We start from the raw sequence: 24641 nt of genomic DNA, 5'->3' as shown, positions 1-24641 counted from the left end.
TTTCAGAGCCGAGTTTGGTGCTGTATTTTAGTGATGTCTGATTAGATGACATAAGTATATTTTTGACCCCATAAGAAACATTATATTAACAGCTCGTGCTGTCAGTCAGAGCCTTGAGGACATGGCCGTCAGCAGGATGCTGCAGCAGGAAGGACTATCGTGTGTTGGGTGCGTCACTACACCCAAGGTCATGACGCTGTTCCTCCTTAAACAGGCCCAGTAAAGAGGGTGAGGGTTTGTGCTCCACTTTTTGTTTAGCCTTTGGTGGATATAACCGTTTGAATCTGTTTGTAGGAAATGAAAGGGCACCATGGCAACTCAGTTTGTATCATGAAAAGTATAATAAATCAACTTGTAAAATGAAAATTCATATTTAAAGAAGATATGAAGCACATTAGTAAAATCCCCGTAAAATATATTGTTTAAGTTGCATGACTAAGGAGTGGAAGCTGTGCGAGCCGTGGACAATCCTGGTGAACCATGAGGAATGGTTTGAATGGACCCCAACAAGTTACTCAACCACGAGATGTCACTCTGCAGCTGTCGTGGAACTCGTGCTCACCAATTATTGATGCTCAACGTTGTTATAGCGCGCTACCAAAAATGTATATAATAGGTTTATTGTGGGACATAAGGTTATTTTTTAGTTGCCAGAGGAGGGAAACAAGGATTCGTGACTTGATCCATGACAAGTGAAACACAAAACACATTTCTCTTTTAACATTTTGTCTAAAAAAAAAATTCCCCATCGAATAAAAGGTTATCTGATGAAACTGATCCAAATCAAATAAAGAACAAAATATAAAAGAACATCTCGTCTCTTCTATTAAAACAGTGGACCTGCCATGTTCGTGAGATTGAATGCGTCGTGATTCCTCAGGAACACACATACGCACACATACACACAAGAAGATTTGCGGCAGACTGACGCACACTCCTAAAATTACAACCCATGCCAACAAGCGCGCACAGTCCGCTGCCGTGTCGGTGCGGCACCAGTGTGCGTAAACGCGGCGCGCAGGTTGGTAGGAGTGCTTAAGGTGCTGGTGAATTAGAGGCAAAGTGTTGAAGGTGAACCGGACACTTCCATGAGCAACGAAGGAGAGAAGAGCCTGGTACACAGCGCGCCCGTCGGGCTATGCCTTCTCCAACCTGGGAGCGAAGCAAAGCGCAGACCGAGCACGGAGCAGCGGAGGGGCACGGCGGGGACAGAGGGACCGTGTGCGCTCTGGAGATGGAGATGACGACCCGCAGCCTGGTCGGCGACTCCAAGGTGGTGGATTGTGTGAACTGCGATGGCCTGATGAGTCGGAACGTCGGCGGGGACTCGGCGGAGGTGTCCGTGCCGCTGGCCGGGAAGAAGACGCCCATGGAGGGAGACGACCTTTACAGACTGCGGGACAGGAAGGTGTTACTGGAGGATAAGAAGCGGCTGTGCGCGCTGGCGCTGGGCACCGCGATGCTCGGGATCCTGCTAATGATCATCCACGCGGAGATATGTCCCTACGTTTATAAACCGGTAAGACCACAGGGACACACGCTCATGCTGTTGATGAAACCAGGCTTATCAGAATGTTGATGATCTAAAAGCTGTTTGATCAAGTTTACAAGTCAAACAAAAAAGTTGAACTCTAATGAGTTGATGACACATTTTGCAAAGGGTTTACATCTGCAAAGTTGGACCATTCACACATGCAGCACATCTGTAATAATCTTATATCCGCATTAAATTCACTTTGCTCTATTTTCCCTTTATTACCTCATCATCAAATTATGAAATCATCTACAAAATCCTCTTGTTTTCATCCAGCTTTGTTGATGCAGAGTCTGTTTACAACTGCTCTGCTGCTGTTTGTGGGAGTTCGGAGCTCAAAATAGAGTTTTTCACTCAGACTATGACATAACTAATCACAGAGAAATCAACAGACTGATATTAAATCACTTTGTCTCTGTACTTGTGATATATTTAGTAACTAATTTGCCAATAATTGTTGCAGAAATAACACACAACTTGGCCGTAGTGGTTGTCATAACAGCTCCCCTGATTAGCAGACAGCACAGGACCCATGCAGCTCCACACCAGAACCTGCACCTGGGCTTTGAACCCCCCTGACCTCCTGATTAGTTAGCCCCGTTTCCAGACACACTATTTGGTAGCACAGCCTCATGACATTAACATGCAGATCTCAGTGGATAACAATGCCAGGCCACCCAATCAACAAATTATTAACTCCCTCTGCACTTCCCACTGCACACGCCAGTTCCACATGTGGAAAAAAGTTCTCATGCATCATGCCGCAAAAAAACATCAGGCCACTTCCACGCTGTGAGAGTCAGTGATTGATTACACTGTCAGAGAACCCCCACATTTCTAGCTCGCAATCTCATGGAACCTATGGAAATGTGGCCTGGCCCTCAAAACTACACACGCCTGATGCGTTGAGAGAGTTGGAGCAGGAGAGACACGGTCGGGAAATTACCAATGCTGGCACGAGGATGACATTACCATTCCAGTTTACAAATGCGAACCAAGAACAGGTGTTGTCTGTCCACTCCTAACAACAGCCATGAGCTGCGATACCATGGAAATGCTGATGCACTGGAAAAGTGCTGTGCGTGCCGCAGTTAAAGCATATTATTTTGGAGAGGCTGCTCTCCTTATTTAACCATCAGTTATGGAACTGTTGTCAACCTTCATCTGGAAACGACATGTGATGTTCAAGTCGTGGTAGTGAGCAGTGACATCTCCCTGTGGAGTGACAGGAGCTTTGGTCACATAGGGGCCGTCTTAACAAAAATACAGCATCCTTGCAGTTGCGGTGCAAAACGCTTTTACTGCTGTTTATTTTTCGAAGCACTTTTAAGTTTGCGGCGGGACTTTTTATCAGAATTATAACGCCAGTCTGCAAAGTTATATTTTAAGCTTACCTTTTCATGGTTATGCACGAAAACAGGGCTATTTCTGGAACGTTTTTCCACATTTCACCTCTTCCCCTACAGCGAGATTGCTCACGGTACTTCAGGCTATCTTTCCACATCATTTAGTGTATAATGAGAGTGTTTGCATGGCCAGCCTTGGAGTCTCTGTGTCTTGAGTTTGGCTGGGCAAGATCCAGGAGAGTGCACTTTGACCTGCATGCAACCTCATGTCCTCCTTCCTGCAACTCTTTGACAACTTTCCTGGAATGACTTCACGGCCCGAATCAGTGTGCCGAGCATGTGCCGAGCATGGTGTCCATGATCTGAACAGAATAGTCCTTTGTGTTTACACAGGAAGTGAAGTGGATCATTTGGACAAACTCATTTTGTTTTCCTTCCCACACATGTGACTATAAAAGTGCAGATAAGGTTTGACAGATGAAGCGACATTGTTGTCCCAAAGGTTGGTGTAAGAGCCTTTAGTTTCAAAATAAAATACTTCATGGCTGTTTATTCCTGCTATGATTTTACATTATTCGTTGTGTTGTTTTGAAATGAAATCAAACCTCATGACAGTGCGGATGAATAATTGTGGGCTAATCATTTATTTGACGTTACTGTCAATTGCAAAAATAGATCAAATTGATTCTGATTTCAAAATGTTTAAGTTAAAGAGCAGACAGCGGCTCAGCCCAGTTTCCTTCTGGAATATAAAGTTGTTAACATTAATATGAAGCGGTTTTGAGTGATGCGACCCATATTTTGTGTAAAATGACAGGTGCCTTTTTTTAGACTGACTGCTGTGATGTGGTCACACAGGGCCCACACATGGACTATAACTGTAGCTCTACTACCTGCATGCAAAAATAAACCAAATTGATTGTGATTGATTCTGATTTTTAAGTTAAGAAGCATTCAGCGGTTCACCTTAATGTCCTTCAGACATATAAAGTTGTTGACATTAATATGAAGCTGTTTTGAGTGATGCAACCCATACTGTGTAAAATGAAAGGGGATTTTCTGTAGACTGACTGCTGTGATGTGGTTACAAAGGACCCACACATGGACTCTAACTGTAGCTCCACTACCTGCATGCAAATGAGCTCATAAAACAGGACACAGTACACGTTACCCTCATGCAGGCAAGATGTCACTGCTTGGCACAGAGGCAACATTCTGTGTATCAGCCACGATTGGCCCATTTGCGACTTAGCGGCTAAATACAGTATGAGCCAGCTACGGACGAGGCCACAACGAACGCAAAAGCCTGCTTCCACTGCTGGAATGAAGCTGTAACGACCTTAACTGGTCCAAATCCGGCCCACACGTGTAAGATGAATTCAGGATTTATTGAAAAGTGCTGGCATGGTGATTAGAGGTGACACAACCCTGTCCATGTCCTATAAAGAGCACTGTAGTATTTCTGCAGGGCGGAGGATCTCAATCCTGGTTTTATGGAGGACTGATGAGACACTGCAGTCCACCAGTAACTAACTCACTATAGTCAGTCAGAAAACCAGCAGTGCTAAGAGGTCCACATACCTTGTACCACATTGTGAAGTAAAGTGCTGTGTTACGTACTTGTGGTCTCGGAGGGTTGGTGATGTGCGGCCTTCTGTTCCTCTCAGGGAGCTTATCAACCCCACCCGACCTTTAGTCAAACATCAGCGTAGATTTCCCTCATCAGTGAACGTTCAACTGAGAAATCACTCACAGTATGTGACGCAGGGTTTGACTGACATGAAGACCCCTGGTTCGTCTGTTTGTTAGCAAGGTTACAGAAAAATAACTCAACAGATTTCCATGAATACTTGCTGGCAGGATGAGGTACTGGTCAGGGAAGATCTCATTCAATGTTGGCACATGTTACAGATCAGGGGGCAGATCCAGGAGTTATTTTTTCACTTTATGTAACATTGCGAGATTACTATTAGAGAACTGATATCTACGAGTGTGTGAAATTTGAGTTTGTGAATTTAACTGACTATTGAGCCTCGTTCTAGTTTTCTAATGAAATCTAAACATAGGGTCTTCACCTCATGCAGGTGTTGGTTGTTTTTGAACGAAACCTGCAACTGTTTTACCCCCTATAGCGTCTCACTTCCTGTGACTGACCCCCTAGTTTAATAATCTTGGGGGATTTTATTTGAAAGCCTTTAATTTATTTTTTACAGGATTCCATGTGTGACCTATAGCGAAAAAAATCTACTTGAAAGCTAATAAAACCCCACTGACTAACACACCACATCAGAGAACTCATGTCGGATGTACTATTTTTTGGAAAAGTATTTTATTCACATCAGAACATACAAACCTTAACATTGGATTCAGAGCTGTAAGTGGCCTGTCCTGGTTACGGTGGCTTTGTACGTCCAAGACCATGAGAAAGAAGCGTGATAACCCAAATCAGGTTCAGCGGGTTTGAAGTGACTCTTTCCAATGGGGAAAACAGTACAACATTTTTTTTTTTAGAAACCTCGGCAAGAAGCATGTTGTTGAACTCTGTGTTATGGAATGCGGTGAAACGTTGAGCTTTTGTGGGGTCTTCTAATGAGCCCTGGATGAAATACAGACACGATGTGGATGCTACAGGAGAAACTGGAAAACGACCTACCTTGCCAATGGACGTCACACCATACCACCTACACGCTCAAGTTTCCTCAAGTTTGAAAGTTTGTAATTATCTTTTTAACTGTAAACCACATTAAACTTCACTTCCCGTTAAAAAGCTTCCATTGACGTCGCATCAGTGGCGCTGAGATGCATGAAAAGAGGGTGTAGCGCTTCAACCTGCTCAGGCCAAGGTGGTGTGGCAGAGGCCTATGCTTATTTCTTTTTCTAAATACACTTCTTGAAAACATTTTGACGTGACGGGGGAAACCGTTTGTATGTGTATCGGTGTCTCCTGCTGTCCGTTCCCTGGAGCGGAAAGTATTTAAACCTTGAGTGCTGTTGTTAGTGTAATTGAGTGGGTTTTTTTACGTACCTTTTTGGAGTACATTACAGAATCAGCAGTTCCACTTTCATGAGGCCTGGGTTCTGTAAAATACTAACGGAGCTCCCTTTGGAAATGCAAGGATTAGCTTAACCTACAGTTATGCTGTTAAAACTTATTATTATTTATTATTAAATTATTTTTAAAGTTCCAGAATGACACAAAGGAAATTTCCGACACAACCTGTGCTTTAAACGAAAGATGGTTATAACACTGCACAGCTAAGAGAGGAAATCAGATGGTAGTATTAGTATTGATAGGACAGAAGCACAAGAGAAATACATTCTCTTACTGAAAATGACTTTGCTCATAATAGTGATGAAGTGGTTACTGGATTCACGGCGTACTGTGGTCAAAGTCAAGACCTTAGATTAATTGTACCATTTCAATCTTAAATCATTGTAATTCGCTTGTTGATTTGGTTTCTACTGTCCAGCATCAACCACAGTTAGCAAGTCAAACATTTTATATGGTGTTGCATTGTGCTATAATATTTTTATTTCTAATAAATATTTAAAGAAACTTACGTTTTCAACATTTTCAGCACATTTTGACATCGCCGTGATAATACTGATAACCAGGAATCCAATATTTTTTCTTTTCAATTTACTGACAATTGTTCCGTCCACAAAACTAAATGAAATGCCTTGTGAAATAGCTGACCGGATAATTGTGAATTTTTGAGTTTTTTGCTTAATAAGCTACAAACAATTTCATGATTATCAAAATTGTTAAGGGTTCATTTTCTGTTGATCGACCACTGCTTGTTTCAGCACTACATTTCAATATTTGACCAAAATATGGAATCAATGAAATAAAGCTACACACTAAATATGCTTTTATTCATTGGTCTGTAATGACTGGATGTTACCATTTCTTTTTTTTACCCTTTATATTGATCAAACTTTAACTGTAATTAAAATGAATCAAACCCGTGTAAATGTTTAGGATATTATAATTATCTTTCCAACCATTATTTCAACAAAACCCTTGATAATGGACATCTTCATTTTCATGCCTTTGTTTCCATCCCCTCCCCCCCCTCCCCCCAGGGCACAAACATCCCCCTGATCATCAACTGTTCCATCAGCCTGTCCACCGGGTGTCTCATCATCCTCATCATAGCTTTTCATTACAAGGACATCAGGGTGAGTTTCCCTCATTGTTTCCATCAGTCTGGATGCTCTGTGTGTGTCTGAGTGTGTGTGTGTGTGTGTGTGTGTGTGTGTGTGTGTGTGTGTGTGTGTGTATGTCGGTGTGTGTGTGTGTGTGTGTATGTCGGTGTGTGTGTGTGTGTGTGTGTGTGTGTGTGTGTGTGTGTGTGTGTGTATGTGTGTGTGTGTGTGTGTGTGTGTGTGTGAGTGTGAGTGAGAGAGAGCCTGTGTGTAGATGTCTACACTTCATGGCTGTATTTTGTGCATCACTCTTAATAACAATAACAATAGCTCCTCTTTAGCTTGGTTATGATGACACTTTGTTAGATGTAATTTTACGTTATAGAAGGAACTCTGATCAACACTGATTGTCTGTGCTTTATTTGCTATGTGCAAAAAACACACAGAAACCTCAGCTCACACAGGCATGCACAATTTTGCCGCTGCATTATTTTTCCAATCCACGTGGCTCTCTGTCATTATGTGTGGATTTGATTTATATACACAAGGACTTGGTTGAGTAAACACTGTTCTTTTCTATCATATGTATTCACAGTGTACATATTTAAAGTGCAAAAAATTTGGCATAAATGAACCACACTACAGGATTCAGGTTTTTTATCCTTGTGGTCGGGCTGCAGGGTTTCCCCCAGTGTTTCCTGTTTGGTTGCAAGTCATGTGTCAGATACAAGGGGGGTCCACGCAGAGTGCGTATAGGAGATAAGGAAGGGCAGGCTCAGGGTGGAGACCAAACCATAATGCAGTGTCAGAGGTGACAAACTAAATCGTGCAAGAACAAGAACATGTCGGAATTAATGGAGCAAGGAAAAGAGGGTGATCATCATGGAGAATACACTCTCCTCATTGTTCTCATATGAAGTATGAACGCAAACTTGTGTACGTTTTCCCCTCTGACAGCTGTTAGATGACTCTCAATTTTTAACGGATTTCAACATTTAATACCGTAGTCGATGACATCGTTGCAGGTTCAGGGGATAAACACAAAAGTCGCAGAGAGGCTGAGGCTCGGGCCTGAGTGACTTTGTCTGACGTGCTAATAGAGAGAATCACTGAGATCCAGAAAACGTCAAAAAAGGATGTTAGTAATGAAAAACAATAAGAATGAACAACGCTCATCTTATTTTGAATGTGGAGAAACTATAAGCAAAATTATCAAAGTGTGTCAACGAAAAATGTGGTGATCCACTCCCAACCTCTCTCACACAAAGGTGAGCCGGTGGTTATGATAAACATGGGTTATCACCTCCTATATGAACCAATCACTGTGATAATAATTATTTATATGTAAGGAAAACAATAACAAAATCTGATGATAAATACATTTAATAATATTACTAATAAATCAATTTCAAGTGACTACATTCATGACTACAATGTTAAACGTGCTACCTGAGTTTTGTATTTTTTTTTACATCACTTTTTTTATGACTTCTAAACATTACATATAAAATGGTAACAATCTGTTGTTTTCACTAGTTTCTATCCCTTATCTTCTCTCTCTCTGTCTTTGATGTCCTCCTCCATCTTTCAGCTGTTCATCAATGACCACAACCAGGTGGACTGGCGTATCGCCTTGACCAGCCACCGGGTTCTGGTGATCACCGTTGAGCTGTTAGTGTGCTCCATCCACCCCATAGGCACATACTGGAAGGTGGGCCTCCACTTCAACTCCTCTGCCCCAGCTCCGCTCTGTCATACCAGCCATCACAACAGGGCCCTGCTGGACATGGAGCTGCTGCTGTCAGTGCTGATGTTCCTGCGTTTGTACTTGGTGCACAGAGCCATCCTGCTGCACAGCAAAGTGCTGCTGAGCGCCTCCTACAGGAGCATCGGCTCGCTCAACAACATCAACTTCACCTTCCGCTTTGTTCTCAAGGTACTGATGAACAAGCACCCGGCACGCACGCTGCTGGTCTTCATCCTCTTCTTCTGGCTCACTGCGTCCTGGATGCTTACGCTGTGTGAGAGGTAGGGAAAGAGAGCTGCGTGTAAGTTATCAAATGGAATATGTGCATATTAAACATTATAATAAGATAATATATAATATATATATAAAACTTATATATATATCAAAGCAACTCTAATGACACTATTTTTTTAACAATCACAAGTTGACCACAAACCCACGAAAGACAGACTGTGTATTTAAGGGAACTGTTTATTCTGGGAAATATGCTTACTCTCGTTCTTGCGGAGAGTTGAATGTCTGAAACCACTCTCATTTCTGTACAGTACACTGAATCACTTCCTGAAATCTTTCTTAGCTCAGTTGAGCTCTTAGTCACAGCCCTTTTCAACCAGATCCTTTCTGGTTCTTGAAAACTTTCAGCAGCTTTGAGTAAAATCATTGAAATTAAGGATTCTTTATTCACAGAGTCATTGCACAACATATCTTTGAGTTCCGAACAAAGTAGTTCCCTGCAAACATGATTCTTTCATGCCGAATTTGCATCTCTGTGCGACCAATTCAATGACTTGCATTCATATTTGATATTTTGCAAGATTTTTATTTAAATACTAAGAATTATAAATAGAGTTTGTGGTGCGACACGCCTTCTGGTTCCTGAGGCGGAGGATTGTGATGAATATCATAGACTGTATATAAAGATGACTAACACCTCACCACTTCCTCCCACTATCCAGAAATGAAGCTCAAATATCCTGGATACAAATGGGATAAAGCTGTGGTAGTGATGTTCCATGGTTATATGCTCACTAACAATCACAAGTCAGTCTCAGCTGTAAATCCGGATGTTTCACTCCCCGTTATCATGACATCAAATAGTTTAAACCGAAACAAACAATTGAGAAAACTATGTTTTTATTTCCCCTTCAATGGAAGACTGAGTCAGGAGTCGGGCCCTATATTAACTACACTGTGCAAACCATTAACCAGAACCTTTCTACTCGTCACATCTGAATGGTATCTCTTAGAGGCTCTCTTGCACACAATCTTTGATGGTCAATTTTACTTTCCTGTTCAAAACGGGTTTCCAGCGATTTGACGATTTGATAATCATATTCTATTTTGTTACACCGACAAGTTTCCCTTCAGCGGGAGCCAACTAAACGTCAGCCTGATGCTCTACAGTCTGCTTGGCTGTTTGTTCAGTGTGAGGTCATTCTTAACCATAATGGGAGGTTTTGCTTCCAGTTTGTCACGTCTCAGTCTCCAGTGTTTGATTTGTCAGGAGCAATAAAAGAGCTTTTGATTGAAAGTAGATTAAAACTGTCTCAAGCCCTTGTTTGATTGTGACAGGAGAAAGAAGAAAACTCATTCGCTGATTAACCTCTTTGTGTGGTTTCTGCCAAGCATATGTTACAATGTTACTTTATAATGTTGACTCTATTTCAAACTGTGGAGTGGAGATAATACACTAATCAATTTACAAAGCTCACCTTATCAAACTCTGCAGACTCAACGTGTACAGGAAATAGTTGTTTAATATTTAGCTGAATCTGAGGTAACGTTCCAGAGAGATTAATGCATATTCATAGTTACAGGTTATAGCTTCAGAGACATTTAACAAGTCCCACCCCAATCTGGTTCATTGGCTACCTCCACCAAAGAGGTTATGGTTTGTTTGTCAGCAGGATGACACAAAGACGACTAAAAAAATATCCACGAAAACTTGGCCAAGAAAGAAACAGAATCAGGAATATTACTCCCAGGGAAATATGCATGAATCTTGATTAAAAAAATCTGGCATATTTAGGGGCTGATATTTACAAGTGTGACTGGATTTAAGCGGACTACTCACCAACAACTATTATTATTATTATAATAATAATAATTATTATTAATTACGTGTGCTGCTATCATTAATAACATAATTACGTCTATAAAGGTCACACCACTGTTCCTGGTCTCTCTCTGTCTCAACCCCCCTCTCTTTCTCTTCTCTCCCCTCTTTTCCACCCCCTTCTCCTCTCTTCCCCATTTTTTTCACCGCTCACTCCAACTGGTCGAGGCAGATGGCCGCCACAGTGTTGGCTCCTTGTGGGAACTCTTGGGTTCCTCAATCAAACAAATGAAATTGAATTGAATTGAATTGTTGGGCCCTGCTGGATGTATGCCGAGTGCCATTCTAGTCATTTGGCTAGGACAGTCTCAGTCTATGCTTTCTCCTCCCTGCAGGCAGACCCAGGCAGTAACAGGCCACATTGACACGTCTCTGTGGCTCATCGCCATCACCTTCCTCACAGTGGGCTATGGAGATGTGGCGCCCACCACCAGCTGTGGCAAGGTGGTGTGTCTCTTCACTGGAGTCATGGTAAATATAGGTTGGCTTATAGAGGAAATGTCATATTTGAGACACTGAAGAGTTCATGCTCGGAGACGCACTAAGAATTGTTTCTTTAAACGCAGTTGAGTGAATCAAAGTGAGAAGTCACCCACGTGGTTGTTTTTGTGCTTTTCTCAGTCATTTAGCCAGTGAGCAGTATTTGTTTCAACAGATGTGGCATTTAATACTCGACTAGGTAAATTCAAAGAATGAAGACTTCTTATCTTTGTTCTTAACTAAACCATCTGTGTACATGACCTGACCACATTGATAATGCATAAAACAAGTTGTCCTGTTGCTGTTCTTTTCCTTCAGTTATGTTCTCTCTGTACGGGTCAAATTTTCCCTTATTTTCATTTTATTCCATTGTCCTCTTTGTTCTGTCCCTTTATAACCCAATCTGCTCACATCTCATGTTTTGATTTGGCTCATTTCACTCCATTGTGTTCCATTTGATTCGGTTATATTCTGTTTGATTTAAGTCTATTTCGTTTCATGCACTTTCTCCCCAATGTACTCTATTCATTCTGATTTGCGCTCTCCTATTTCCCTCTGTTCTGTGGGATATTCCTCTGCTATCTTCTGTTCTGCGCTGGTCCATATCATCTCATCTGTTTTGTTTCATTCCCTTCCATTTTTGTTCTGTTCCACTGGAGCAAAATTTTGCCCATTTTCCTATTTCCCATTTCCTGGGTCGGTCCAGTCTGGTTCACTTCTCTCCTCCACCTCTTGTCTTCCATCCAGGCCTTTTACGCTCTATTCCACTCGTTATGTTGGACGCGTTGGACACTTTCTGCGCGGCTGCACACCATAGAGGTGCTGACAGACATTTCATTCCTTGGAGTGTTTGATTTAGATCACAGCTGTAGATAAATGGATGGTGCCTCTGCAGGACCTTGGCTGTACCAGGCACTCAAAAGACAGAAGGAGGGAAGCTGTCGGAGTTGAGCTGGCTCTGTGCAGTCCACACAAAACATCTGCATTGGGTGTGGTGTGTCTGCTGCTTGATGACATTTAAGTTGTGCATCTCATCATGTATTAGTTGTACATCTCATCATAGAATATAAGAAAGAAAATATGCCCAAGAGGAAGCAGAGAAAGAGTCTCTTCATTTCACTGCAAAATAATATGGCATTTTTTATGGTGCTGCAAAGGAATGCAGGGTTAAGACCCAAGCGGGAGTGGGAGGGAAGGGCAGCGATAAAGAGGTCTAAGGGATGGGGGAATCATATTTGAGATAAAACACAAAGAGTTACAGTTGAGTTAAATAAACAATAAGTCACTGAGATCCAGCAGCGGTTGTCTATTTGAATAGACACAATTTAAGTTTGCTGCTACACCTCCTTTTAATGCAGTACATGAGAAGATAAGAGCTGTTCCAAAGTTGTGGGTAATGGGCATGGATCTGGTTGAGACACCTCTGTGACAAAGTGGAAAACAGTTCTCTCTGTTTCTCTCTCTCTCTCTCTCTCTCTCTCTCTCTCTCTCTCTCTCTCTCTCTTGCTCTCTCTCTCTCTCTCTCTCTCTCTCTCTCTCCCTTGTTTTTATAAGCTCCCGCTCTTGTAAGGGAAAACTTTCCACCATATCCATTTTTAGGTGGTTTATTGTCTTTGGCACTAACTACAACAGGAGGGTGTGCCAACCTGTGCCCATGGTTTGGAAAAAATAAATAAAATTCCTACTCCCATCAGTACAGTTCTAGCCAGTGACTGGGGTGCTGCTCGCACCTGTAATACGGCTGAAGGCTTCTGAACTTCTGCTGTAACTCAATTTGCAGCTGTGTTCAGGGGTTGACAACACTGTTTGCATCCCATCACTATGTGAGGATGGATCCAAGGAAAGAGTTTCTACCTCCCAGGTTTTCACAGGCTATGTAATGATGGATGTTTTGTGGCTGTTGGCGTTAAGGATAAATGCTGTATGTCTTTCTAAACTCTGGTTTGTGCTTTTTTGTGCTCATGTTTGACGCTGCTCTCTCCTTTCTCTCACTTTCTAATGCAAACAGAAAAACAGGAAAACAGGTAAACACTGGTTCTGATTATCTGTGGTGATTACAGGTTCACTGGAGGGTTTTGACTGCGTTTATGTGTTTGTATGTGAGACTATGTGACTGTGACTCGCTCTGCTGCCCATCTGAATATTCACCATCAGTCTGTCCAGCAATAGCACACAGCTATTCTCAGAGGAAACCCGCATAGCAGTGCCACAGAGGCCTGTGTTTCGCCATTGCACTCACTTTATAAATATAACTTTGATTTATTGGATGAAACCATATGAGGTATGGAGATCAACATCCAGTTTTCTGAATAAGCAGCACGACTCTCCCTTGAGGGGAACGGTGAAAAAAAGAGGCGAGAGCCACTGTCAGGGACTGAGACAAAATCAGAACTGAAATCAGCATGTAACAGAATAATTCCCTCACAATCATTGTGAATTTCTTGAAGCAGATGGTAAATATATCAGTAACCATGCCAACAGCTCTGTGTTTGTGTGTCTGTGTGTGTGTGTATGGTTTTAGGGTGTAGCCTGCACGGCCATGCTGGTGGCAGTCGTCACCAAGAAGCTGGTGCTGAACAAAGGAGAGAAACATGTGCACTTCTTCATGCTGGACATCCAGATCTCGAAAAGGGTGAGAAGCTACACCATGATGAAACACAGGAATATGAGAAAAACATACACGCTCACCATGTTGTGGATCATTCTATGTAACAGTTTAGAGATTTATTTTACTTCAAGCATATAACTTTTAATGCTGAATGCTTTGCTTTGGAATTCATTTTGTGCATATTTGGCCCCGAGTTTTAGAAAGAATGTACACACTTCACATGACTTCAATAAGTTTCAAAGCATGTTGTAACATTTCAGATTTTTTGAATGTATCTTTCTTAATGTCTAGGTAGCTGTGGGGTTTCACTAATGTATGCTTCAAACTTGTGTAAATGTATTAATCCAAGTGGACCATCTGCATTGACTGATGAGAGAAGCTTGCACATGAATCAATTGGTCTATTTACCTGCCAATCAACATACCCATAGCTCTTGTCTTTATAGGCAAAATGAGGTCTTGCTCTTAAGCCCACCAATCGACATGAGCAAGATGAAGAGGCTGTAAATGAAGTGAATAGTTAAATATTGGTCACAATGTTTTCTGTTAATAATTCACATTCATCTACTGATGAATCATCTGAAGTCCGAGTTGAGGGGGTTAGTTTGCATCCCTGTGTTTATTGGAGGATTGCGTGGCAATGCGACTGTTAATGCAAAATTATTTGAAAGGTCTGTTACGTTGTGGCACAGTGTTGTGGTGCTTTTTAGCATTTTCGTCTCACAGAAAGAATGTGCTGTGTTTCAACCTTGCAGCTGACCAGAACTTTTCTGTGTGTAGTTTGCAATCTTCTGAGATTATTGATAGAGGTTTGAATTTACATACAACTGTTAACAGACTTATAGACCAACAGCTCAATATAGGTCAGATAATTATCTGTAGATTTAAAAGGATGTATAGATCTCAATTTAAATAATATCACAGGTAGAGCCTATGTTTTCAACACGAGTGTAATAACCTCTCAGAGGTTACTACAGTGTAGCCGGACAAATACAACGGATGACAAAGTGCGTGGAGTTGTCAGGATGGACACGTCATTACTTTCCATGTTGCATTTTCTTTAAATAAGAGACACCACAGGACATGATAGTGTGGGAAAAGAGGAGGGAGATGAGCTGTGCCAATCCCTTTAAAAGCCTTTTCAAGGCGTCAAACAGAGGAAACAATCTTATCTCTGTCAGGAAAGAAACTCGTGTCAGTTCAGGACGGTGCGGCTGAGGGCAGGAAACTGGTTGAGTTAAGGTGTGTGTGGGTGGAAGTGGCTTGGCGTAGAGTAACTCTGTTTGTTGCCTTGGACAGGATTCAAGTGTCCCATAAATAAAAGGTATGAAACACTGCCAGAAAGTCAGAGATGTATCTTATGAGTATACATGAATACGTAATGATTGATTCCTAAATTCTTAGTTTCTCCGGGCGCTTTGTATACAATGCTACGGGTTCTTGCCAAACTGTAAAGCAGCTACTGACCGCAGTAGGTACACTGTTTTGGAGGATACAACCATTTCCTTCTCCCAGTGGCTGCATCCTGTCACTCGGTGCATCTTTACGCGCAGCTTGTGGTTGTTTTGGTCTGAGCGTGTTTTCGTGCATGTGGTTGCGTCCTTCTGAGCTATCTGGTGCAGTCCAGATTTACACTGATGGGAACAAGGGAAGACATCTGGATGCAGACACTGACAAACCTCTATTAATAACCCCCACAACAGGGCCAGCGTGACATCATTACGGGGCACTTACAGTGATTCGGGGCAGGAAGACAAACAGACACGAATAGAATCGAAGAGAAAAAAGGGGGATACTGTAGAAATCCTGCAAATGCATTGAATCTCACTTCCACTCTGTATGACCCGCTCCTCAAATTCTCCTAAATAAGCCTCTCTGTGAAAATAAAACCTTCATACTTCTGCTTTATCTGTAATCAGCATCATAGAGCAAAAGAGCCGAACAGGAAACCCTGTCTGGAATTAATCAGCATGCTTGGATTACTCGTGATTTTATTTCTTGTAGTAAAATGTACGATGTAAAATCCAGATTCTGTTGGAAAACACAAGATAAGAGCTTGGTTAACTCTGCCACTCGGATTGACTTTATCTTCGTGGTCTTATCTACATGTTTCTCCTCCCGGAACTTCCTCGTTTGATCGGCCAATTTGGAACTTTCTGTCTCTTTACCAGATCCGCCACGCTGCTGCTAATGTTCTGAGGGAATGCTGGCTCTTGCATCGCACCAACCTGACGAAGGGTAACCGCGGTGAGCACCGAAGACACCAGAGATGCCTTCTGGAAGCCATCAGAGTGTGGGTGTTACCGTATCGCTGAGTGATCCCTGCGTGTTGTTATCTGGGCGAGGGATACAAGTGGTTGGTGGTTTATACGCCTTAGATGTGTATTTTACGGGTCATTAACTTACTGTCAACATGCTTAACCACAGAGACATTGTTTTTTAAAGCCTAATTAGGATTAGTCATTCGATTTGTTTGCCAGTTTTATGTCGGCAGGGCAAGTTTCAACTCTTTGAATCAACAGAATAAACACGAAATTCCTCAGCATGCTGGCGAAATGAAAATATTTCATGTGTTACTGCTTACTTTCTTAAACACATCTTAATGTCAATCCACTGAGACACCCACCACGAAAAACAACATGGTAAATTATTTTTGTCATTGAGCCCTAGCTCCTCCTCCACGAACAAATGAATTGCATGAGACAGGAAGTAAAGAAGTGTGGGGCCATTTTATTATATAACTTCAATACCATGTGTATTATTCCATATTATTTACTCCCGTTATCATAACTTCTTACTGACAAGTTTTAATTTATTTACCGTCACATTTAACTTGCTTATTTTATTCTCACTTATATTATTATTTCCATTAGGCAGTGGTGCTGCATTACATTATATACACTTTATATTTTAATTTATTTATAATGCACTATACTTTTATTTTCACTTACATTTCTTAAAGATATTGCTCTACTGTTTTATTCACTGTCTTCTATTGATACTGTATTCTTGGAGCAAGCTGGCACAAGAATTTCTTTCAGATTAATACAATCTTATCCCTCCACAAACCGGGGTTCTGTGTTTCAACTGTTTGCCCAGAAATATGAGAATGAAATGGTCTTAAAAATGTGTGCATGAGGTTAGTTTCTCTTGCCCCATTGTTTGAAAATGTGATAATGTGAGAAATAGTTCCTCATGACTGAGATCAATCAAAACCTTTTTCTCTGCAGATTCCGTCATTTACGCTTCAAACAAAGACAACTGAGGGATTACGTAAGTGAGATGGTGGACCTGCCTAAGGTGAGCGACACTGTCACTCTATATAATGCATGTTTCACTGGTATACCAAATGAGATGACAAGGATTCACTACACAATCAGATACAGTCGAGCAGTAATCCCGACGTGCTGCGCAACAGCCAGAGTTTGCGGAAGCGTCTTCAGACTGGCCATGAGACTAAAGGCTTACTTCTCTCTTAACTAGCACAGTCTAATAATAAGCTATTTTCTTTAGAACCATGTAGCTACTTTTGTTTTATTTGAACTTGGGAACTTGATAGCACTCGTCTCATTTGTCCAACTGATACATCCTTGTCTAGTTTTCTAACCATTTGTATGTGCCAGGGTTCATACACATTTTGACCAATGGATTTCCATGACTTTTCCATGACTTTTCAATAACTTTAAACCAAATTTCCATGACCGAACATTTTGTGAAATCTTGGTGTATACGCGAAAAAGTGACAAAATGTAGCATTCAAACTAACAATGTGAATTCAAAGGCATACAGTATAGGGGAGAGCGGGGTAATGTGGGACATTTTTTACATTTGCTCCCCTCTAGGCGAGCTAAAATGATATATCAGTAAAATTTACACATTTCCAATTAATTCAGGATGTTTTCTAGCAATGGAAATGATCAGAATGTCTTCAGGACAAAGGGAAGTGAAAATATGATTGTTTTAGAAAAAGTGGTCTTGTGTCTCACTTTATTCCAGCTACGGGGTAATGTGGTCCACTTACTTTTTCCACTTTAAAACTACCATAACAACACATGTTGTAATAGTTAAAATCCTGACAGCTAGATTGACAACCACTAATATCGGACTAGTAACAGAATCATGGGGATTGGTCAATTAAGCACATTTATGATTATTATGATTCATGTGATCTCTTGCACACCCTAGCTTACCTGCACATTGTTTCTCTGTCCAATTGGCAGGGACAGGGATATTGATTTTCTCTGCGTATTCAAATGCCAGTTCACGGCACTTAACTGGAGCAAGGCCATGGAACTGGTCAGCTAGTTGTTTCAAGTGTTTGGCAAGCTCCTCCTCCATCTCATCTGTGAATATTCTCTTTACCTCAGCTACTGCACCCCAGGCTACTGATTTTACTTTCCCTTTCTCTTTTTTCTTTATGAATCTTTTGAGGGTTGTCTTATCAACATTTCTATCCCTTCCAGCTTTTCTTAAGGACTTCTTTCCTTGCATGACCTCAGCGGCTGCACTCTCCATCTCTGCGAGGGGTGTTTGGCCTCAAGTTGTCTTCCTGGTGTGTAGTTTCTTGGCATGATGGCTTTTCTACAATGTTTATGACATTAAAAATAAAACATGTATAATGTAATATAACACTAGAATATGTTTAAGAGACACTGTCTCACAGCCCACAGCATTTGTCCCACTTTACCCCACAGCCACCGTTTAAGAAAAAAACAACATCTCTTATTAATTCACGCTAATCTTCAGCTAGCATCAATCACATGGTTTTATATGTTGGAAGTTCACCAACATGTATGATATAATTTTTTCTACCTGATTAAATTTGTTTTGACACAACAGTTGATTAAGTTCAAAGCTAGAAAATTTACTTTTACATGCAAAAAACACATTTTTGTGAAAAAACATACTTTCCACAGCACCAGCACCAACTTCTCCTTCATGGCAAGGGCGGAATGGGAGGGGCTTGAAAACATAATGGTCAAATGACCACAAATGTGTTCCGTTGCCTAGATACAGGGGGTAACTCACATTACCCGATGTCCCACATTACCCCGCTCTCCCCTACCTTAAATGACACAAACCCAAGTATGCCTACTTATATTTTGAGCGTATTTCTTTAAAAGCATATGAGTTATTTAAATCTCAGCGTAATGAGCGACATGAAAATATGAATATAACAAAATTCCATGACTTTTCCAGGTTTTCCATGACCGTACGAACCCTGATGTGTACACGGCTCATGAGAAACACAATCTCATTCTACTTCGTTTTACGGAGTAGAATGAGATTTAAAATAAACTTCCATCCTGAATTTGAAACTTACTAAATGCAGCTGAGCCACAGTCTCACTTAACATAGAGGAAGGAAAAACCTAGTTTGTTGCTTCTGGTCTCTTCAAGTTGTTGAAGGAATCCCCGCCATGAGTGACAGTTTCTGAGTCAACAATTCTCGGGTGGTTTTCGAGCTTGACTCACTGAGTTGGCCTCAAACATGCACAATAATAACACTGTCACTCAGTCAGTAAGTAAGAGCTTTGCTGTGAATCTGTAACATATACTTAAAGTGTGGCCGGTTTCCACAGATGCAGATGATCATGTGTGACCTGAGCGCCAACTGGAACAACTCCTATCGGGAGCTGGAGCAGCGCATCCTCTCCATGGAGCAGAAGCTGGACGAACTGAGTCGCTGCTTCCAACAAACATCTGAGCTGCTGTCTCAGTTCCTGCATCACCCCAACCCAGAGATCAGGTAAACATCACAGAAAGGTGCTTGTGACACTGTGCTGATCTGATAACTGCACATTGCAGGATGTGGTAGGCCTATATGCACTGAATTGGAACATGCCTGCGGAGGAAAATAACCAGTTTTTGGTCTACATTTTCTTTGCAGGTGACACGGCTCCAATGCGTTTCTGAAGAAAAGAGAGAGTGAACTGCCTCCAGTGTTTTCATTTAAAAGATCCATGGAAATGCAGCGAATCCTCTCCACCCACTGCTGCTCCAGACTCTTTAACTTGCTGAACCACTTGGAGGACTGACATATTTACTAAAGATCTCATCTTCTGGGCCTGTGCTGAGTCCACTGCACAGTGACTCATAGCTGTAACATTATACGGATAAAACAAGACTCCTATTCATTGTGGGAGAAGAATCAATGTGCATTTTGAGAGGTCTGTTCTGATTTCAGCAGTGGAAAGAACAGAAATAATGTCAAACAAGGGCTGTGGAGATCAATGTAATCAACACCCTCACATCCTCCAGGATTGCTCTCTGAATTGCTACTCATAAGGTTTCATTGATGGACTCTAATACTCCCTTATTCCTGTGGAATGAGATATATTTTACATAATAATGTTATTTGAAATCTCTTGCAATATTCAAACTTTTCCAAAAACCCTTGTGCAAATCATATGTTTATTAGGAGACCGTTTAAAGGTTCCCAGGCCCAAGTGTTATTTTCAAACAGGCTTGTTGAATATAGTACAACCTCTAACACCTCTTCATTGTTCTGTTTTCCCTTCAACCCACTAAGATAATGGATGTGATGTTCCACCAACAGAACAAAATACTTCAAGTCAAAACAACATTTATTTCAATTTGTAAAGTTCTAGACATCGTAACCGAAATAAACTAGAACTCATAGATTAATGTCCACATTGAGGGTTGTGATCTTCATCTGCAGTCTACACCTGTTATCAGAATGATCCAACTTGCTCAAGTTGTCTTGGAAGATCAACTTTTAGCAACCCAACAGCTCCACCAAGTGGACATGAAAAAGGTGAACTGTGATATTGTGGAGAGTCAAAAATATATATGTACAACAACCATTTAAAAACTGTTATTTGCTATTTTCAACCAGGATACTGATATCTCAGAAGTGGATGACATATTTGTTAGTTCAAGCTGAAATAAAAAATCTGAAAAACAGAACACGGGGATCAATAACCCTCCCCTCCAACCCCTCACTGTAATAAAAATGCACTTTCAGAAGAATAAGCAAAACTGGACATAACTCTTCCTCTGGAGGATAAACTGGAGTTTTGGTGTTTATTTACTTAATCACAATACTGAACAAAATGCCTTGTGGGTTGACTGCCTTTGTATTTCAGTGGGTTATCAAACGAACTTCTGAGACAGTTATTCTTACCGTTTACTATGTATCATTTGCACATGGTGAGAATATGTTAACCATCCAGAACATGCCTATAATTAAACAGCCATTAAGAAAGAACGTGTATGTGATTTTGCTTTGACACTTTAAACAGGACGGGGGCAATCAGATGACGTACAAAATGTCAATTTTATTATTACACTTTGTTTTACAAAGTGTTGTGCACAAAGTTGGAGAAGAGAACCTAAGAAATAAGTAAACCAGACATGTGTTGATGGTTTGTCAGCTCAAGGGCTTTTTCAATTGTGTAGTTTTCGTCCAGTTTTGGAGTTGATGCCATATGTAAGCAGAGGGCCTTAAAAACAGTTGTCCACAGTCACATGTAAAGGCCTCTCTGCACTTTCTTTTATCTTCATGTTTCCATGTATGCCCAGAAATATGGGACTTATTCTGTGGTTTGCCTTTCATGTGCTCAGCTAAGAGTCTCGCTCCAATGAAAGTCTCCCCACAACTGACGCAGATGTAGCTCATGGCCTCAGCATGCTCGACACAATGTCGCAGGAGATGCAGCCGGTGCCTAAAAGCTCGTCCACACTGGCACCGATGAGAGCGGTAGCCTCTGTGGAGGTAGCGGTGGCTGATGATGAAGGAGGGCTGCCTCAGGACGGCACCACACTGCCTGCAGGAGTAAGGGACCTTGGAGCGCCAGCCTGTCTTCATGCGTTTCATCAAGGCCACATATTGGCTGTCGTTCTCAAACACGGCCATGATAGTGGGTGCTGGTGGGGAGTCGGGGTCAGAGGTAGCAGCGGCTGGAGCTGTCTCAGCGGGGGCAGAGAGGCAAGCTGGAGGCTGGTTGGTTGGCTCGCCTAGGGCTTCATCTTTCTCCAGTCTGACAGGTGAAGCAGAAGATGCCACGAGTAACCGGGAAGGAAGTCTGCGTGAGGTCGAGAAAGAGGAAGGGCTAGTTTTTGCAAAACTGGAGAGTGACCCCGCAGAAGGTTGGCCGACGTGGAGCTTTCCATTACAGACCCGGTTCTCTTCATTTGTAGTGATGGCCGACTGGGCCGCTGTGCCACGGAGAGATGGTGAAAACTTTTTATTGGTCAGTGCTGATGGATCTGTAATAATGCATATTTTAGTGCTGACCACTGATGTGTGAACTCTGTTGATGTGGTTTAACAAAGTTTTCTCTGAAGTGAAAAAGGATTTGCATATATTACACGCTTTGGGCATCGTCTCTGAACAAAAGAAGACCAGAGGTGGCTTGCTTTCCTTGGGACACTGGTGGTGATGGTAGGAGCTCTCGTGAGAAAAGACTTGGTCACAGATGTTACATGAATACAAAGGCATGAAGTGTTCATTACGAGCATCCTCCGTTACAAAGAGCTTCTTGCACAGTGAACACTCATATTTCACCTTAATACCACTACAGTGCAGCAAATGGAGCTTCATTGACCTGAAGGGCCCTCTACCACAGGCTGCACATATTGAACTATTAACATAAGGAGGGGGTGCCGCAATTTCTTTTGAATGCAGACTATTTGAAGAGTCACTGGAGCAATCAGTTGAGCTTGAGTCATCGTCCAAATCTGGATCATCGGGACACAAGTTACTTTGTTTTGAGAGTGGCTCGTCTTCATCATCAGATTCAGAGCTTGAAGAATCCTCCTCCTTTTCACTGTCACTTTCCATGTCTGTATCATCTTCAATCACTATATACTCCACACCGTTATCAGGTGTCTCGGGACTCTTAGGCTTCATCTCAGTTCTTTGTTGAAGCCTCAAATCTGACACTGAGTCGTGTGGTTCTGACTTTGTGCTTCCCTGAAGAGTCACCACATTAGAAAAGATGCCAGTGTTTGAAATCTGATATATGACTGCAGGAGTCAACGAGGGAGCTTCATTACATGGCGTTGAGTTGCTGAAATGTATCTCATTCAATTCCCACACGTTACTGAACGCCTGATGGGACTTTTTTGCAGGCGGACGTCAAGTTATTTTAGTATCCCGATGTGTGGAGAGCGAAGTCAGGCGTCGGAAATTCACATTATATCGTGGTTTATGAATTGCGACATCCAGTTTTTTGGAGTCACTCAAGGTTTTGCGACATCCCCAATATTTGACCCGGTGTGTGCGTCCGCCTGCCTTTTGGTAGATCTATGCCATTCCTCATCGCTGCTGGAGCCTTCAGACATAAGGAGGTGGTCAAGGCATCGTTTGAGATGTCTGCAAGTCAAAGCAGAAAAGACAGGATGACTGAAAATGTTTAGGAATGACATTTAGGCCAAACGCTATTACAAAAGAGATTTTTACCCGGAAAATGATAATGAAATGATTCCGACCACAGACAAAGCTAATACGTTTAAATCCTAATTCATTTGAGTGACCGGCCAAACTGCAATCATATGTTCTGAAATGCAGCAACCATCTGATGGATTGCCATGTCATTTAGTATTAATAAACACTTTACGTGACATAACCCAACAACCAGATTGGCCTGACACAACTCACAAACATCCACTTTTGCATTCATGATTGACAAATTAGCATGCTAATATGCTAACCAAAGTGTTTCCAACTTACCACTGCATGTTAGCATTTAGCTCAAAAACGCAGAGTACCATAGTGTAGCATCACAACGATGCTTGCATGGCTGTGGTGTTATTGAAACTGCAGTTGTTTCGGACTTTTACCTTTGCTATAACATTTGAATTCAATGTATTGGAGTTTCAGCAACAGTAGCAGCTCTATTCTGTGGTTAACTTCCTGTCTTCACATGACCAAACACAATTTGCTTCGTCTGAAGCAGATTGTGTCTTTAACAATGGATTGTTTCCCACTTTTAGGTAGTTGCATTAAAGCCCAATGTTTATAAGTAAGAAGTCAGCCACGTATCAACCCATTACACTTCAAGCTACACGGGAAAATTACTCACCTCTGCCCACAGAAACTGCAATCTAGCCCCGCCGCCTTCAGCTCACAACACAGGTAAAACAACCAAACTCCTCCAGACAAGAAGGAGACCGACTCCAGGTCATTTAGTTCAAGATACTAAAACTATACAAACTGCTAACAGCTAGTGTTGACTTATTGGACGATGAATTGGGTTTTAGGAGAAATAAACAGCCTCTATCAACACATGTCTGTCTCCAGCACGTTTAACCGCGATGGGGACGATAGTAAAGTTATGATTAACTTGATTAAAATAACAGAATTATCTAATTTCAGTGCATTTCAGCGTCAAATTGATGTTGTCCGCACACCGAGATCCTCCATTTCCGGTTAAAACCGGAAGAGACGCCCACATCTCACAATATTGTATACTTAAAGAACAGGAGCCGTTCCTAGTTTAAAATTATTGTGATTATTATGAATGTATTTTCCAATAAAAGAAAAGCCACAGGGGACTGCTAATCAACACATGCAACTGAAATGGTCCCTGAAGTGTCGGGACCAGGTTGGAACCGGAACTAAATCGTTACGATGTTTTAGAACGACACAGTTTAACAGACGGACAGGATGCGCTTGATTAGTAGCAAGTTGTCATTT

At 41.7% G+C, this 24641-nt stretch overlaps 2 protein-coding genes across 2 annotated transcripts; one reads left to right on the top strand and one right to left on the bottom strand.

Annotated features, from left to right (window-relative positions):
• Nucleotides 1-947: 947 nt before the first annotated feature.
• Nucleotides 948-21203, top strand: kcnn4 (potassium intermediate/small conductance calcium-activated channel, subfamily N, member 4). The gene is made up of 9 exons (XM_053431957.1): nucleotides 948-1519; nucleotides 6967-7062; nucleotides 8621-9057; nucleotides 11228-11363; nucleotides 13894-14004; nucleotides 16151-16272; nucleotides 17210-17279; nucleotides 19561-19727; nucleotides 19869-21203. The coding sequence occupies exons 1-9, from the start codon at nucleotides 1139-1141 to the stop codon at nucleotides 19870-19872; spliced, it is 1524 nt and encodes a 507-aa protein (XP_053287932.1). The 5' UTR covers nucleotides 948-1138; the 3' UTR covers nucleotides 19873-21203.
• Nucleotides 20548-24368, bottom strand: si:dkey-79d12.4 (zinc finger protein 836). The gene is made up of 2 exons (XM_053431958.1): nucleotides 24028-24368; nucleotides 20548-23318 (listed from the first exon to the last, which is right to left on the bottom strand). Exon 2 carries the CDS (start codon nucleotides 22851-22853, stop codon nucleotides 21372-21374), a length of 1482 nt encoding a protein of 493 aa, XP_053287933.1. The 5' UTR covers nucleotides 22854-23318; nucleotides 24028-24368; the 3' UTR covers nucleotides 20548-21371.
• Between the last annotated feature and the right edge of the window lie 273 nt (nucleotides 24369-24641).

The sequence above is a fragment of the Pleuronectes platessa genome, chromosome 10 (genome assembly GCF_947347685.1).
Source record: "Pleuronectes platessa chromosome 10, fPlePla1.1, whole genome shotgun sequence".
In the NCBI taxonomy this organism is placed as follows: Eukaryota; Metazoa; Chordata; class Actinopteri; order Pleuronectiformes; family Pleuronectidae; genus Pleuronectes; species Pleuronectes platessa.
Note: the sequence above shows the minus strand (reverse complement) of the source record. Positions and strands in the feature narration are given on the sequence as shown.

Coding starts and splice junctions, on each gene's coding strand:
- kcnn4 (XM_053431957.1), top strand. CDS start 1,139: ATGCCTTCTCCAACCTGGGAGCGAAGCAAAGCGCAGACCGAGCACGGA. Junction 9,058..11,227: donor ATGCTTACGCTGTGTGAGAG/GTAGGGAAAGAG, acceptor TCCTCCCTGCAG/GCAGACCCAGGCAGTAACAG. Junction 11,364..13,893: donor GTCTCTTCACTGGAGTCATG/GTAAATATAGGT, acceptor GTATGGTTTTAG/GGTGTAGCCTGCACGGCCAT.
- si:dkey-79d12.4 (XM_053431958.1), bottom strand. CDS start 22,853: ATGAAGCCTAAGAGTCCCGAGACACCTGATAACGGTGTGGAGTATATA.